Genomic DNA, 17,841 nt, shown 5'->3' with positions numbered 1-17,841 from the left:
GAAATACTTTGTATACCCATTGAAGCATACTTTTCCAAGATTATAGCATAGGCAAATTCAGGAATTTGTTCTTTGCAATTTTGTGCCTTTTAATATTCGTTTCTAATCAAAATGCTTAAGAAAATAATAGCCTGTTTGCCAGGAGGGCACTGGAAAAACCTGGCCCGAGTTTCTGTTTGCACATGACTAAATCTAGCCCTAATCTCTAATTCACATGTGAATAACTTTAGAACAGTTTAAGCAGATGATGTGTTGTAAGCAGACTATTAAATACTTCCTGTTTGACCTCTACTGACATACTACTTCTTTGCAACAAAGGAAGTGTCTTGGTTATAGCCCATTAAAATCCTGTACACTGTATTCCTTTTTTAAGTGACTTCTAATCTTTCAAGTAGTTTTTGGTGTCTTCCTTTTTTCTTTTGTAGCAGATTAAGGAAACCTTGAGGCTTGTTTAGTCACATCTTAAGCCCAGAATAATTAATATTTAGCATGTTCTGTTTGAAAAGGCGTCACTTTATTCCAACACTTTGCTTACAGTAATATGTTTCTATGTTCCTTCCTTCTCTGCAAGATATGGACTAAGGACCCAAATCCAGGAAGCATCTTTCTTCTGCTTGGTAACATGTTCTGCATACTTAGAGTGTCAGAGAATTGGAAATTAGGCTTTCTGCTCAGAGAATAGGATGTGGACCCTCCCTCTGGGATCCCATCTTTCTCCTGCGATTTCTCCTTTATTCTCACTCAAGGTGCAGAGTAAGTGAGAGGGTGGTAAAGATTATAGGCATCTGAGGTGACATGCTCCAAGTCCCAGGGCAGTGGGGTAGCAGAGTAAGGGTGAGATCAGAGCTCTAAGACCTCTTGTATTTTTCTTCCACTGCGTTATTCCTTCTAGTTAAAAAAACAAAACACCAACCAACCAAGCAACAACAAAAAACTGCCTGAGGAAGGTGAATTGTGTAGCTAAACCATCTGTATTTAAACACAAGCACCTCTTTCTCGTATGCGTACCACAGGCAGCTCAGGGTATAAAATGCCGGAACATTCGAGGCACTGCCTCTTTCACTTGGCACTAATTGTGTTAATCTCATTAAATTCTGACCCTATGCAAACCCTATCTCTAACTATCTTCTTCTTTTAGGTCCATAACATCATAGGAAGAGTTTATACCAAAGTCAAATAAAAAGAATTCCTTCTCTTTATCTCTGACACTGCTTTTTTCTGTTAGCATTAACATGAAGCACTTTAGGTTCTTATAAAAAATATATGTATATCCTCTGGAAACAGAAGGAACACTCTTAGTAGCTGCTAAGGAATCACTGGGCTTGTAGGAGCTCACCAGATATTTCTCTTGAAAGTTTGCATTCTTAGCCACGTTATCCTTACTGCTAGACCTCTTCTGCAAACAACATGACAAGCAGCTGGGTGGGGGTGAGTCCCTTTAGAAAATCAAGATTCCCCATTAGTGTTTGGCTGTGTGCATCTCTTGCCAGTTGTAAAGCCTGTCCCTTGGGCCGGAGTGACAAGTTTGTGGACAGTGGGGAGGGCGGCGAGCGCTGCTGTGAGGCAGTGGACAGTGCTTTAACTGGTGCGCTGGCAGCACTTGTCCGTGCGGGCAGTGTGGGAGCAGACGAGGACAGGGTGCTGGGGTTCCACTCTCCCTTCCGCTCCAGAGCCTGCCTGGATCAGAATTGGGAGACTGCAGGATCTTAGGGAAATGGACTGGAATTGAACAGTTGGGTCTCGGATTAGGAAACATTTTTATGAAAGTAATCAAGGTTAAAAGCTGTGTTTACTCCCTTCTTGTGAGCTGTCTGCTGCAGCCCTTTATTTCTCTGCACATCCCTGTGTGGACCTGTCTGGGGAAAGGGACAGTTAACCGAGGCGGAGAAGAAGACTGCACAGTTGACAAACAAGGAAGCTGAGCAGCACCGCCATTCCCGTGGGAGCCTCTGTGAGGTCGAGAAGAGCACTCTGAAACAGTGCGAGTGGCCACTCTGTCCTGTGCTGACCTGTGGGCCCTACGGATATTAGTCATGGGTCCTGATCTAAGCCATATGACTTCTGGGCTTCGTTTTCCATTTTGGTCAAGTATTGAGAGCAGACTGGCCTGGTCAAGTTTTCAAGTTTGTTGGGGGAGAATTCAACTGGAAATTATAACATATTAAACAATTGAGTATGATGATGGTGGTGGTGATGATTATGGTGGTGGTAATAATGTTGTTGATGGTGGTGGCGGCGGTGATGATGATGATGATGGTTACCACAAAGCCTGGTTAATATCATTCAGGTAAATTGAAGCTGTTGATCTTGGTAGTTGGGCCTAATTTAATATTGATAATATCCCCATTTGAAGCCTTACATTTCAATTCTATCTAGCCCTATTATAATGAACTGGAACTGAACCATTTTTTTAAGAGATTTCGTGGAGGAAACGGCACTTGAGCTAGCCGTTGGAAGACGGTTCAAATCATGACAGGAAGGTGATGGCTAGAAATGGGCATTTCGGATGAGGAGAGCAGCGTAAACAGAACCTGGCAGCATGGGGAAAGTGCTGTGCTCTGGGGGGGCTCCGGCGGGGTGGGTGCCTGGACTCACAGGAGGGGTAGTAGAAAAGGAGGTCGAAAAGTAACTTGGGGCAAATGATTAAAAGCTATTTCAAGAAGTTGGGATGGAAAAGGAAAAGTTGGGACTTCATTCTGAAGGGAGCAAGAGGGCTAGGGCTACTGAACACAGAAAGGGAGATACGGAATTTAGCCACAAATGGCATGATGGCATGAGGGGTCTAAGAAGAAGGGCTCCTAGTTTAGATAAGTGGGTGGCTGCTTACCCTATTAATAGAGATAAGGGTCGTAGAGATAGGGGAGGAATGGGAGTTCAGAATATGCATTGGCTTTGGGCACATCCTTTTTCCTCTCTGGCCTGCAAACAAAGGACTAAATAATTTCTGAGATTCCATTCAACTCAGAGGAATAATTCTTGTAATTTTGAGCATTAAGTGATAAGCATTAAGAAATCTTTATTTCTTAGTTTTTCAGAAACTGCTGCTGTGTTCTTTTCCCAAAGGCACCTTTTGAGTTTACCTAGACTTTTTATTTAGCAAACATTTAAGCTTTACTTGTCTGCTTTCCTTGAGGGGCTGTGGGTTTCCTCCTTCCACTGCTTAGAAGCTGTCTAGGCTCTCCCATAGGAATCCCCTGGAACCTGCGGGGCGGGTCTGCTACCTTGAGGAGTGGCCAGGTTGCTGGGATGCATTCCTGCCCTTAGCCATTAGTGACTCAGTCCTGTTCTCAGAAGGTAAAGAGGCTCCTCCTGCCCCCAGCAGTTCTCCTTTTTTGCTTTGTTTGGGAAGTATGGTACCAAAGGGACCCACTCTGGAGCCCAACTGCCCTAGTCTAAGTCCTACTTATCTCTCATCAGATGTGTCTCCTGGGGTGAGTTACTTAACCTTACCTACCATGTCTTGATTTCCACAGCTGTAAAATGGAGATGCTAGAACTTATCTCATTTTTGTTATGGGGATTAAATTGCTTAGAAGAGTGCCAGGCACTTAGTGGTATTCAGGTATCCGTTAAATACTTTTATTGGTAATAGAGGACAGATTGTTTTTTTGTTTGTTTCTTTAACAGATTTAAGTGGTTTCCCATAGCCAATATCCTAGCTTCCCAGAATATCAGACACGGACTTTGTTTTGTTTTCTAAAGAGGCAGCAAATGCCATCCTGGAACGGAAGGGAAATGTTTTTCCCTCCTGGCGTCTTCCTTCGTCCACCTTTCTGCCCGAGTGCCTTAGAGGAACCCTGGTCAAACTTGTCTGTTTAGCTCCAGAAAGGGTCACAGACCACCGGTTTCACCATCATCACTTTAAAAATAGTGTAGTTTACTTTTGTACTTTTTTCCTTAGTGGAATTTAGCTAATTGAAGCATAAAACAGTCATGAACACTCTGGAGAGGTGGCTCTGACTCTTTCCATTTGTTCTCTTCGGCACTGACTTCTGCTTGTCCAGACTCTGCTGGGATGGTGGGTCTTACCCCCAGACAGATGTGAGCCCTGAGTCCAAGGAATCAGCATGTGTGCATAGCCACTAACTGGGTGTTTTCTCTCTCAGAGTGGCTGATGGTGAAATCCCTATTTCATCCCAAAGTGTGACCATTACGGAGGTTATGGAATGCTAGCTGCTGTCTGTGTTCTGGCCTTCTGTGTGTCCCAGACTAAACTCATTCTTAAAATGCATTTGTTCTTCAGATCTTTTTGTTTCATACTGGGATCAGTTTTAAGCCTTTCTTCCAGTTTATTTTTCTTACTTAACCCCACTGAAGTTTCTTCAGTATCTCAATCATCTGTTCTGTAGCCTCTGAACTGGCCAGTATTTGTAGTCTTCAGTGGTATTTAAAGACCTTTTTGTGACTTTGACATTGTGTATGAAAAAAGTATCAGTATAAAGAGAAGGGCAGCATGCAGTCAACACATGAATTCCTCTTCTGCACTGGTCAGAATCCATCATCTTATCAGTGGTAAAGGTGCTACTTTTTAAGCCACTATAAAAGCCAAACGAGTTTTTAAACATTTTGGAGAAAGAAGTAAACTATAGGAAATCCTGAATGATGGTGAGTCAGCCTAACTGATCCCAGGTTGCTCCATGTTCTACCACTGGCTGAATCCTGCTTCTGACTTCCATGGCCCAGCCTTCTGTAGGCTTCTGGGTCACTGGACTCGGGCACCAGAGCTTGCCCTTTGCCGGCACTCCTGCCCGTGTAGGGGTTATGGATAAGGGGTGGGACTCAAGGCCTCTCTGTTCTCCATTTCTGGAGGCAGGGACAGAACAGCACCTTACAAGTAGCTGTAACGTTAGCATTGTGTTCAGAGGCCTAACAGGGTTCCACAAACTCGAATTTCTTTTTTTTTTTTTTTTTTTTCTGAAGCTGGAAACAGGGAGAGACAGTCAGACAGACTCCCGCATGCGCCCGACCGGGATCCACCCGGCACGCCCACCAGGGGCGACGCTCTGCCCACCAGGGGGCGATGCTCTGCCCCTCCGGGGCGTCGCCATGTCGCGACCAGAGCCACTCTAGCGCCTGGGGCAGAGGCCACAGAGCCATCCCCAGCGCCCGGGCCATCCTTGCTCCAATGGAGCCTTGGCTGCGGGAGGGGAAGAGAGAGACAGAGAGGAAAGCGCGGCGGAGGGGTGGAGAAGCAAATGGGCGCTTCTCCTGTGTGCCCTGGCCGGGAATCGAACCCGGGTCCTCCGCACGCTAGGCCGACGCTCTACCGCTGAGCCAACCGGCCAGGGCCCAAACTCGAATTTCTAACAGTCTTCAGTGGAATGCCTGTGTGCCACAAAGATGTCCTTAACCCTGAATCATCTGAGCTCACTTAATATAAAAATCCAAACCTGCTCTTCTACATTGAAAAGTTGGGAGAGTGAGTTGCCTCTGGAAAGTCAAGTTGATAGTTTCATCTCATTCTGGTGAAACACAGGGGTTACTTCTCTAGCAGGAACTTTGGATGTCCTGAATAGCGTTCCCTTTGGTTAGCAGGCGGAGGAAGTATCTCTGACTTTTTTCCTACTTGCCTGGAGTGGCCTAGGTACTGTCTCATTGCCTTGTTATTTGTTGACTCCTTTTTCCTTATCTCTGTTCAGTGTGATAGTGAACAGCAAAGCTGAAAACTGGAGGGCGGTGTGTGCGCTCACAGATTGCTGGTGCCATGACTGCCAGAGGCCAGAGAGCCAGTTTTGTGTGAAGTAGACTAATGTTCTAAGAATTGCTTTCATTGAGAAAGAGATTGGGGGGGGGGGGGGTCAACCATGAAGGAGGGTAGTGTTTCGAAACTTAGATTCCTGAACCAGCCATTTACAGTTTTGTGGGAAGACAAAACAAGAAGCAGCTATCCCAAAGGTTTAATCGTTTCAGTTATCCAAGATCTCTATTCTACAAAGTTTCTACTTGATGGTAAAATAAAGTTTTGATCTTAAGATCAAATCTCAGATTGGTCCATGCATTCAACTCTAACTTTAGTCTACCTTAAGTGGTAGGTAATCAATTTCATGGAAATGTAATGGTACTGATTTAGTGGGAAATGCTCTGAACTTGGAGACAGAAATGCAGTCTCTTACCTTTGCTTCTCTGTGACACATAACTTTGAATAAGACTGGTTCCTCTGTTTCTAAATCAGTCTAAAGCAGGGGTCTCAAACTCGCGGCCCGCTGAACAATTTTGTGCGGCCCGCAGACTAATCCCCTAGGCTTACTTAATTTTATCCAAAATATTTTGAACTTCGTGGATTAGTCTGCAGGCCGCACAAAATTGTTCGGCGGGCCGCGAATTTGAGACCCCTGGTCTAAGGGGATATAACATGACCTCCCTGGAGTGTTGTAAGGATCGAGTAAAACAATATATGTGAAAACACCTAGCACACTGCTTGCTTAGAATTTTCAGAATTACTTTGGAGGGGGAGGTACATTTATCCATCAACATTATGGATATAATAGTTCCATATTTTTTGCTTTTAGGCAAAAACTTGTATAGATGACCAGTAATATTTTTTAAAAATTTTATTTACTGATGAAAGAAAGGGAGAGAATGAAAAAGAAATGTCAATTTGTTGTTATACTTACTTATGCATTCAGTTCATTGGTTGAGTCTTCTATGTGTCCTGACTGGGGATTGAACCTGTAAACGTGGCCTATAGGGATGCCACTCTTAACCAAGTGAGCTACCCAGCCAGGACAACCATTAATATTTCTTATATTTAATGTTAAAGGAAACAACTAGAACAACAAAGCTTGTATAATGGAATAGTGATATTACCCTACATTTTGCTGGTAATATCAAAACCATGTGTAAACTCCTGAAGGATCAGTTGCAATCTTGGAAACTTGGTTGTTTCATCCATAATTCTAAAGCTGCAGTGCTATGTAATTGAGTTATTTTTGTAAGGTAAAGAATTAATTTTTTGATTCAAACATTGCATTTTGGCAAAAAACTATTAGGAGAAAACATCGCATGGAGAATGACATCATAATGATGCTGAGAATAAGAAGTGTGGTGGGAAAACTTGGTCATTCTGTGCCTGCTAGCACGTGGGGCTATTCTTTGTCCTCAGGAATTCAAAAGAAAAGTGTGCTCATGTAGAGACTTGTTATTTCAGTGTGTGTGTGGTTCCTCTAAATACCCTAATGAGAGTGGAGAATGTAAACAAGGGAAGCAGACCTTGTTTTTTCCAGACAGTTCCTGGATCTTCCCTAACCTGCTTATTCCCCAAACCTCGGTACCACTGGGGCTCCTTTTGAGTACGGAGAGGTATGTGTCAGCAGTGCTGTCTTCATCCAAGTTCTGTGGCTCTCACCTAATCGGTTGCTCATATTTATCTGTTTGGGCCTTCGTTGTAGCCAAGTATGCTGGCCAAATCTCCTTAGAACACACTTCATGGGATGGACAAAGCCTAATGTGCTCATTGCTGGTAAAATCTTTTTTTTTTTTCCTGGGCTGAAGGTGTTAAATGTGACAGATGAGACATGCAGTGCATGGTGGGAAAGGTAAGAGCCGATGCTGCCCATAGGCCTGACTGTCCCTGTCACTGGAGCTCCTGTCAGCTGTTTTTGCATCTGGGATGGACTTTCCCCCAATTCATAACACTTGATATATCACGGTTTCTTCCTTTCCTTACTCACTAAGGTCATCTCTAGTTTTTGGTGGTTGGTTTGTTTTTGTTTGATTCTTGTTATGGGAACCTTTAAATTAAACATCTTTGTGTGTTGTTATTTCCCAAAGAGAAATTTCCAGGAGCCAGATCTCAGGTGTGAGCATTGTAAATTCTCTTGCTTTATAATGTCATACTTTGTTTCCAAAAGAGAAATGCCTTTCTACAGTGCTACCAGTGTGTCCACAAACCCTTTTAAAAGCTAAGCTTTAAAAATTTTAAACGTTTAGCATGGAACATGCCTTTGCTTTTTAGATAGGTCTTTTCTTGTTGTGAGGAAAGGACCAGGCAGGCTTTACAAACCCTGCCTTAGTTGTAGCTAACCCTTCTTAGTCAGGACTAGCAGGAAACAGGACTGTGTTGGGTTGCTCACTGCACAAAGCCCTGGCTTGGCTATGGGTAAGATGCTTCTCAGGTCCGGCCCAGAACTACCAAGTGTGTTTTCGGTGAATTGTTTTCACCCTGCACATCAGATGTGAACAGTAAGTTGAAGCTTCATTTTAGTTTTTTGCCAGTAGAATGTTGTAGAGGGACAATAGAGCTTGCTGTGTATTCTTATCCACTTAAAAAAAAAATTCCTGGTTTGTTAGGAATGACTGTGTTCTCTTTTTGGTTCCTTTACTCCCTTGAAAAAAATTAAAACATTAAACAAGGTGAAGTGTGGTGTAGACAGAAGCCTCTACTTGAACCTTCTGTCAGGATTGTTTATTTAAAGCATTGTAACTTTCCATGGTTCATGTGATCTTAGGTAATCTTATGAGTTGATCTTGTGAAATGAACCCTTGTGGTCCCTATTCTGGCCTAACCCTTTGTGTCTTACTTTTCACAGTGAACATAAAGATTCTGAAAAGAAACACAAAGAGAAAGAAAAAAACAAACACAAAGATGGAAGTTCAGAAAAACATAAAGATAAACATAAAGACAGAGACAAGGAAAAGCGCAAGGAGGAAAAGGTACCGAACTCTCCACAGGGAGGGGAGAGGCATGGGCCGCACCTTTCATTCTACTGACCTTTTAGCACAGGTGCCGGAAGGGTTGTCATTGCACAGGAGGACCTGTGTGGCCTTCGGGTGAAAAGGTCTGTCAGGACACTCGAGAGCCAACCGGAGTCTTAAACTGTGAAAAACAGAGCCCTTTGCCACCGCGTTTACAGTATCATATCTGTTCCTGTCATTAATTTATATGGCAAATGAGTAAACTGAAGATGTAGGCTATCTGGAAATGTCTGTTTCGTGGGGGAAATCAATCCTGTTTCGGGGGCTTCATGCTGTGTTGGTCCTCGGTTGGGTGAAGGTTCTTGAGTGGCGATTTGGTGATGCTGGTGCCTCTCCTGGTGTCCTTCCAGCATAACCAGTATGGCCTCCTCACAGTGGCTGGGTTCTTCTAGCTGCAAATGAAGTGCTGTGCACAGAGTTTTAAAAAGTCGTTTTAATCTAGGTTTTGAAAAAGTAACATTTGAACTTGGTGAATTCAGACAATATGGAATAGGGAGTACGGGAAAAATACATCTCCCTTTTGTCCGTGGCTCCCTGGCCTCCATCTTTCCCGTTCCGGAGGCCAGCCACTGCCACTGCGTCTTTTGTATTCTTCCAGAGACGCTCTGTGTACAGCGGGAGGGAGGGAGGGAGGGAGAGAGAGCATGTGTGTAGATGGTTGAAATACCTAGAGTGTCTGGGAAGTCCAGGGAGGGGAATGTGGCCGCACTTCCCAAATCAGAAAAGGCAGGAAAGAGGTGCTTTTGTTTTGTTTTGTTTTTATTTCTCCTCTGCACTGCCAAGGGCAGATCCTTGGGAGGTGGAGGATACTTCCTGAGGGAGGGGACCTGCCTTAATTTAATGGCAAAAGCTGCCGTTTGGAAGGGAAACTTTTCTCAGTGACTTGGACAGTTCATCCTAAAGTATGGGGAAAAGGCGGCAGGAAGAGTTGGCCTGTGACCCAGAGCCCAGGAGCTGGGGCTCAGATAAGAGAGGCTTCCTCAGGGGTAGTCCGTTCAAGGTGCTCATCAGTCGCTGCCGTTTGACCTTTCAGGTTAGAGCCTCTGGGGACGCAAAGATAAAGAAGGAGAAGGAAAATGGCTTCTCAAGGTAAGGTCCTCTGCTTCTCTCTGTGGTGCCAGCGGGCAGCTGCACCTGTGACCCAGCTGCCCCCCTTTGCCGGGAAGCTGGCCCGGGAAGGCTTGGTCTAGCAACCTGAGCATTTCTAGAGTGCCTCGTAGTGGGACGGACAGCACGTTTAACAGAGGTTAACTGAGTGGAGAAGGTCGACAGGAAAAAATTTTAAACATTGAGATATAATTTACACCATAAAATTCACCCCGTTAAAGTGTACAGTTGGGTTTCATGTAGTCACAAGGTGTGCATCCTCCCCACTGCTGCACTGTGTGATTCAGGACATTGTCACCACCCCAGAAAGAAACTCCGTCCTCAGTCAGCAGTAAGTGTTAGTAATATTCTTAGGCTCATATGAAGACTCCTGCTTGACCTACATTTTAGGGATGGGTGTAGATTGGAGTAGAAACATGTATCTGTTTTCTGAAAGGAAAAGACACACAGTCTAGCGGTCACTTCCCTGTGCTATTTTTGCTGTTAGAATTGTTTTCCTCATCAGCCTCAACTTTTAAACTCAGCCTGAGGGAGCCCTCTGGTTTCAAAAAACTAGAGGTTTATGGTCACATGTTCTCACTTGCCTCCACAGAGTGACAGAATGGATTTCCGAGTTGTTGTTGTATGTGTTGGCATTATTGACAAGGCAAAGTGTTTTGAGAGTTTTGCTGCCTTGAAACTTTGAACTTTCAGTTTCATTTGGGAACAGTTTTGAAACCTGTGCCATGTCCTCCAGGTCCCTAAGACCAGGAGAAGCAGGAGCCCTCTACTGGCACGTTTTGTAACTGTTGTAGGAATGCCGAATAATAAAACTCCCTGTAAGCTACCCTAGACGTTCTGATTTCGTAGATAAAGTGACTGAACACAGGGAGGCTCTTTTCTGCCAAGAGACCAACTGCCTGGGATTTTTATTAAACTAATAAATACTTTGAAATTGAGAGACTCTTTGGACTGGTGTAGTCCTGGGCTCGGTGTCAGACTGCTGGGTTAGAAGATCTGCAGCCCACCCTTTGAGGCAGTGGTCTCCATTCACTCGGCGGGACTGCTTGGTAGCTTACAAGTATGTCTCTGCAGAGAACCCAGATCTTTCACTGGATGGAACTCAATTTTCTGATCAATTGCTTTAGAACTTCTTCAGGCCTACTAAGTTTCCCCTGTGTTTTTAACTTCACCTGGGGCAATACTAGGACCCAGCATGCACTGGCTGGGTGGATGGCAGCATTTCTTCCTGGTGCAGAGCTTGGGAGATTTGGGGCCCTCGGGTCTAGGTGAGTCATTTTCATGGTGAGGGAAACAGCTTTAGACGCTGGCATTTGGGGAGTGTGTAGAAATAAGGAAGGAAAGCTAATGTCTTTAAAACATTCAAATTCTGTTGCAAGCAAGGGGATCCAGCATGCTTGAGAGGGTGGGGCGGGGGTGGCGTGTCCACTCATAAAACCCTGTGAATGTCCTGACTTCCTTTGCAGCTGAGACTGAGCTTCCTTACCCCTTGGGTCTCTTAGAGACGGAAGCTTCTCACCCGGCCCGTTCCCCGTGCTGAGTTAGCTCTGTCTGTGCTCTGGCTATAAGCAGTGAGGCTCTGATGAGGTGTGCCAGGCCAGGGACCCTCCCAAGGCTGCGTAATTCTGGTCCCATGGTTTTCTCACTTCTTCCTTCCCCTTTTGGTTCAAGGTGGTTGACTAACACAATTATCTTTCTATATGCAGAAGAGAATGTCTCAATAAAGATTACTGTGTAGCAAGTAAATGGGCCTACGGAGGACATTGAACAATGACCAGATTTGAAGGAATTGCATTTGTCCTGGGCTCTCATTTAGCACGGGCCTTTCTGTTGCAATGTCAGCGTAGTTAGTTTCCTGTGTAACTAAGGTTGTATCCTTAGACCTAAGGCACCAAGTTTGGGAAATAAATTTTCACTCTTTTCCTTGTAAAAACTGTATTTTCACTTTTGGAGCACTGGAATAATCAGTTTGGATCATTTCTGGAGTCAGATACATACAGTATATCCCTCACTGGAAGTAAGGAAACAGTTCAGTTGAAGTTTGTTCCTGTTGGGGTTTGGGTCAGGCTGGCAAAGGCAGCTAAGATCTAGTGGGAAAGAAGACTTAGAATAAGGACCCCAGACCTTGATTTCCCTGTTCCTCTGTAGAATGGATACAGTACTGTCTACCTCACAGGGTCGAAGTATGAATTAAGTGAGAGAAGGTGCTCATGGGAAACATTCATAATATGTGCAAATGAATGTCCTCGTCCTTAGCTGCCTCTCAGATCATTTATCCCAACTTTGGATTACTTAATGTAGATGTTCCAACTCATTAACAACGTTTTTCTGTTTAGTCCACCACGAATTAAAGATGAACCTGAAGATGATGGCTATTTCGCTCCTCCTAAAGAGGATATAAAGCCATTAAAGAGGCCTCGTGATGAGGATGAGTGAGTATTTCTTATTAGTACTTTGGTTTTTGGAAAGAGGAGTTGTTTAGAGAAACGTGATGCATGTTTCTGCATACTAGAAAACTGCATTAATTGACTTTTACTCGTCTGGATTTTGGGATTAATGGACAGGGTGACTGATTTCTCTTTGAATCGTGAGAAGTGGGGTTTGCTAAACAAATAAAGCAGTGTGCCTGAGGCTTAAACAGAGACTCTATATTTCCACTTATTGAAAAGGCAGTGCACAGTGTAGGAATTTCAAACGAAACAGAATTCATGACGAGTATTTGTTATTTAAGTTACTTTAAGTTGATCGTCCTTCATCACAGATCAGTTTTTACTGTTAAAGCAGTCTCTCATAGGATCTGTTCCTGTCAGTACATTCTGAGTGAAGTTTCAGTGTATAGAAGAAGTAATAAAATTGCTCTTAATTAAAACAGTTATTTGAGGCTTATATGCACCTCTTTCTCTTATTCAATCAGCAAGGTTAAATTCTGTTCATTATTTTCAATCCTGAATAGCTAACTATGTTCTAGGAATCTACCGAGGATTTATGGTAGAAAGTGGTGGGTGGGGAGGGAGGAGGAAATGGTCAGTGAACTCATTTGTGTCCACTCAGAATTCATGCAGAATCTCTTCCCACCCCTTGCGAGCCAGTCCTTACTTTGTGGCAGCCATTGTCTCCAGATTTTCATCTTCTAGGGGTGTCACTCATGTATAAAGCCCTCCGTTCCACTTCCCTCCCAGACCGGCGTCTAGTACAAAGTGGTTTGTTTTGTTCTATTTAGGGCTATAACATGGAGCTTGGTCTGGCCTTCTTTCTCTGTTCCCATTCTTGACTAGCGTGCTCAGCCTAGAATAATAGCAACCACGCCTACCTGGGAAAGCTCCAGGAGGAGTTAGGTGGTCCTGAGCCTATTGGTGGGAACTACGGAGTCACAGTTGTGTTAACGGCATCTTCATGTTCCCCTTTCTAGTGCTGATTATAAACCTAAGAAAATTAAAACAGAAGATATCAAGAAAGAGAAGAAACGAAAACTAGAGGAAGAAGAGGTTAGTAAAGAGACTTAGGCCCTTTGGGGCTTGAGTTTGGAGTAGGGAGTTGTCCATAAAACAACTTTTGAAGGCATATGGCTTTTAGGTATTTAATCGGTCTGCTGTCGAGGAAAAAGTGCTTCACATGTGCAGTACGGTGGCACTGTTAGTGTGAAGATCTCTCCTAGCCTTCTTGGGCGTCACCCTTAGCTGTGCTGCCAGCTGGTGCTCTTCAAAAACCTCCGCCCTCTTCATACATATCGAGGAGGTGTAAACAAGAAACCATATTGCCCTTGCAGTGTGGAAGGGTTTTCCCTAAGACTGTTTTTAGTGCCCTCTCGTATCTCACGAAGCTTGCTCATCCTCCCTTTGGGTCACTATTCTTGTTTTACGTCCTTTAATGGGTGCCACTTGGACACAGGATGAACTCCAAGCTCTTGACCACAGCGCCGCCCAGGCAGGCCCCTGCGTCTTGTCCTCTCTTCATCTTGTGCCTCTTCCCTATTTTGCTTTGTTCCAGCCACACTGACCTGTGGTTCTTTTGTGCACACTGTTCTGTTCCCTGTGCCAGGGACACATGTGCCCTTCCTCCCTCCTTCTCCTGGCCTATAGCCCTTCCTTAAAAATCTCAGCTCAGTACTTTCCTACGGTGCTGTTTGGTGTTTGTGGTATATTTAACATACAATAATATGGTTCCTCCTTTTGACATTTATTTCTTATACTAAAGGGCTGTTAGCAAGTGATTCAAGTAAAACATGGCAGAAATTCACAAGTGTCTTAGTCCTGCACTCTTCTATGAGAAGAAGGAGTTGAGTCAGTTTTAACTTTTATGCTGCATTTGAGTTTAGCCACTGTGGGAAAAATGGGTTCACATGCAGAAAGACAATAGCTTGAAATATTACCAGGACAGATAATGAGGGACAGTGCAGACTGGTGGTGGCGCAGTGGATAATGCATTGGCCTGGGACACCGAGGACCCAGGTTTGAAACCCCGAGGTTGCCCGCTTAAGTGTGGACTCATCCAGTTTACTCCGAGGTCGCTGGCTTGAGCAAGGGGTCACTGGCTCAGCTGGAGCCCTCTGGTCAAGGCACATATGAAAACAATCAATGAACAACTTAGGAGCCACACTATGAATTGATGCTTCTCATCTCCCTTTCATTCTCTCCCTCTCTTTAAAAAAAGATAGGGGCAGTGAGGTTTTGTTTTTTTTATTTATTTATTTATTTATTTATTTATTTTTATTTTTTTTTACAGAGACAGAGAGAGAGTCAGAAGGATAGACAGGGACAGACAGACAGGAATGGAGACAGATGAGAAGCATCAATCATTAGTTTTTCGTTGCGTGTTGCAACTTCTTAGTTGTTCATTAAGTGCTTTCTCATATGTGCCTTGACTGCGGGCCTTCAGCAGACCGAGTGACCCCTTGCTGGAGCCAGCGACCCTGGGCCCAAGCTGGTGAGCTTTTTTTTGCTCAAGCCAGATGAGCCCGCGCTCAAGCTGGCGACCTCAGGGTCTCGAACCTGGGCCCTTCCACATCCCAGTCCAACGCTCTATCCACTGCGCCACCGCCTGGTCAGGCGTTTTAAGAGTATAATCTATCATAGCAATAAGAATAATAGCAATAATTAAAATTAAATGTAACAGATGCTTACCATGTGCCAGGCACTATTCTTAACACTATCTCATTTCATTTACTCCTTAGAACAACCCTTAGAGACAGATGCTGCTACGGTCAACTCCACTTTTACAGATGCAGAAATAGCGTGCTGCAGAGTGATTGCTTGAGGTCAAACAGCTGTAAAGCCAGGGTTTGAGCCCACCATTGTGATTCCACAGCCAGCCCAGTAGTTGCATGTAGCCTCCCTTCTGGGGGGCTTGGCTGATCCTTCAACCCCGCAAGGAGGGAGAAGCATTAGTGATGCAATCATCTTAGACTATTAATGAGTAGGTGAGACACAGAGAAATGATTGGTTCCTAGTTTAGGGCATTGTAATTTTTCTATTAGTCTGTTCTTGGCAGAGTTCAAGTATATGAGAGCCAGCCAACTCAAGAAATGGAGAATGAAGTGTTGAGTAGTGATGGTAATCAGTTACTCTGTTTTTGTTGTTGTTGTTGTTGTTGTTAATTTAATGATTGAGAGAAGAGAGAAACATCGGTTTGTTGTTCCATTTAGTTGTGCAGTCATTGGTTGATTCTGCTGTGTACCCTGACTGGGGACCAAACCCACAACCTTGGTGTATCCAGATGATGCTATAACCAACTGAGCTACCTGGCCAGGGCAGTCACTCTTACTTTCATTAGACTAGTCAATATAGAAATGTAAAACATAGCTCTTCGTCCTTTCTGTATTGCCTCTGTGCTTATGTTGCATTTATTTACAGTACTTTTTCTGAAGCATCGTCGTCAAAGAGGTTAATCATAGCTGTTAGGACATTTGGGAAAAAGAACTCTTGACCCCACCCCCACCCCCTCCCTTTTATTGTTGTATTTAGCAACCCGTCTCTCTACAGAGGGAGAAAAAATTTCAGGCTGCAAGACCGAATTAATACAGTCACATTGTGGCAAGGACCTCAGATGGCAGGATTGGTCATTAAACCTCGCTTGCTGGTTGTGGCTGGTTTCATTTCTGGGAATTGTTCCGAAGTCTCTCAGTGACTGATTATCCCATTTTCAGGCTTGAAAACATACCGTGTAGCCAGTCGTTTCCTGATGGGACCATCTGCATGCCTGTTTAGAAGCTATTCAGAGAATGTCTTAACTGGAAAACATTTCCCTTTCCTGTGGTGTGTTCCAGCCTAAATAGTAAACACTCTCTGAATTAATGTGATCCTCTAGTCCTTTCTCCTTGCAAACATGCTTACACATGGATATGCCTACTGTTTTTAAATGTGTACTGTATTGTAGCTCCCCTCTTTCTTCTACCCCAGGGGTCACTTGCTTCAAGATCCTGAGTTTATCTTGATTGCCATCCTGTCATGTCGCCCTGGAATGTTTATCTATTCCAGTCATTCCCATGAGTCACATTCTTTTGTTTTTCTGGTAAACTTGGGCTTTCATCATGGTCAATATCAGCGCTGTGACTTTGAGGAAGTAACACAACCTCTGTTTCAGAGTTTCCTTGATTGTAACTGGAAAAGGTCAAACCAGACTGTCTGCAAAGCTCTTTCATGCTCTGACATTCTGTAATTGATTTTAAACTAGCTCAGACCTTCCATAGCCGTAGAAAACTTGGTGAATACAGACTTAAATTATCTTGTGTAGTTAGAACAAAGGAAAATACTCTTCAAGAGTTTTAGTTCTCTTGAGTTGAGACCCCACCTGTTGAATAGCACATTTTTACCTAGATGTCTGTGTTTTGAGATTTATCTACTGTATTAGTGAATTGCACTTGTTAATGTTTGGTGATCTTTTTTCTGTGCCACTGTGACAGCTCATCAAGGGTCAGCCTCATAAATAAACACCTCTCTAACAAGCAGTAGTCATTTCAGGACCTCTCAGATACTTGCCTGCTGTTCCGTGGCTTTGTGTATTAAGCATCTGACTGAAAGCCTCAAACACTTATTTGGTGGTGCTCGAAGAGGCTCAGAGATGAGTAGATTTAAACATAAGTGAGGCTAATACATGGGAGCTCACTCTGTGTGGCAGCCGTGCTTTCTCAGGCTCTCCTCTGCAGAATAAGTGTTTTTAACTTACTTTAATGAGTGCTTTAACTTACTTTCTTGAGTAATTATTTGTCAGGGAGTTGTGGGAACTACAACTCCAGAGAAGAATATTAGTACATTTTGACTCATCTGTCAAGTAGAGCAGATGGACCTAGGAATGTCTCTAGTTCGAATGTTCTGTGATTCTAGTTTTTCTTCTGTGCCCCCCCCCCAGACTACTTGTAGAAATGCAACCTATCCTTTCTTAAGTGCTTTCTCACCGTGTTTCTTTGTAGGACGGTAAATTGAAAAAACCCAAGAATAAAGATAAAGATAAAAAAGTTCCTGAGCCAGACGGCAAGAAAAAGAAGCCGAAGAAGGAAGAGGAGCAGAAGTGGAAATGGTAACACCTCAGCCCTGGGCTCAGCGGCAGCTCTCTAGCCTGCACCGTAACCAAGCAAGGGGGTTGTGGTTAAAATTAATACCCTGGTATTTGGGGGAGGAGGGAAGTACTGGAAAGAGTCTCCAGAATGACATTCTGAAATAAGCCTCCCAGGTCCTGGTGACATTAACCAGCTCTGAACCTATTGGATCTCAAAGCTAGATCCTAGCCTATTAGACAGAATGAGCTGCAGAAGAAGACCTATGCATGTGTGGGAATTGAGCCCATGAAGACCACTGCATTTAAAAATGAGAGGGGTTATTTTAAATATGATGGATTATTCCATAAATACTGCTGGGAGAACTCTTGTTTTAAAAAAATAATCTCCCCAAGAAAACCTGGGTGAATATTTTTATAATTGTAGAATAGAGAAGTCCCTTTGAAGCCCAGAGCCATAAGGAAAAGACCTGTGCATTTGATACTCAAAGTTCAGTCTTCTATATGGCAAACGAACTCATGCCTGAAAAAACAGGTTGCAAGGGAAAATACT

At 43.8% G+C, this 17,841-nt stretch overlaps 1 protein-coding gene across 3 annotated transcripts in view; it reads left to right on the top strand.

Annotated features, from left to right (window-relative positions):
- The window catches only part of TOP1 (DNA topoisomerase I), an 83,414-nt gene that overhangs the window by 33,699 nt on the left and 31,874 nt on the right, over positions 1-17,841 (top strand). For 2 of the 3 annotated variants that reach the window (XM_066387810.1, XM_066387811.1), the window contains 5 exons: positions 8,528-8,651; positions 9,727-9,782; positions 12,137-12,232; positions 13,210-13,285; positions 17,206-17,312. In XM_066387810.1, the coding sequence (XP_066243907.1) occupies positions 8,528-8,651; positions 9,727-9,782; positions 12,137-12,232; positions 13,210-13,285; positions 17,206-17,312 (459 nt within the window). Of the gene's footprint in view, positions 1-3,304; positions 3,432-8,527; positions 8,652-9,726; positions 9,783-12,136; positions 12,233-13,209; positions 13,286-17,205; positions 17,313-17,841 lie in introns of those variants that run through there. The other variant, XM_066387812.1, reaches the window with a different exon arrangement.

The sequence above is a fragment of the Saccopteryx leptura genome, chromosome 5 (genome assembly GCF_036850995.1).
Source record: "Saccopteryx leptura isolate mSacLep1 chromosome 5, mSacLep1_pri_phased_curated, whole genome shotgun sequence".
Classification (NCBI taxonomy): domain Eukaryota; kingdom Metazoa; phylum Chordata; class Mammalia; order Chiroptera; family Emballonuridae; genus Saccopteryx; species Saccopteryx leptura.
The sequence above is the reverse complement of the archived record's forward strand: the minus strand, read 5'-3'. Positions and strand labels throughout refer to the sequence as shown.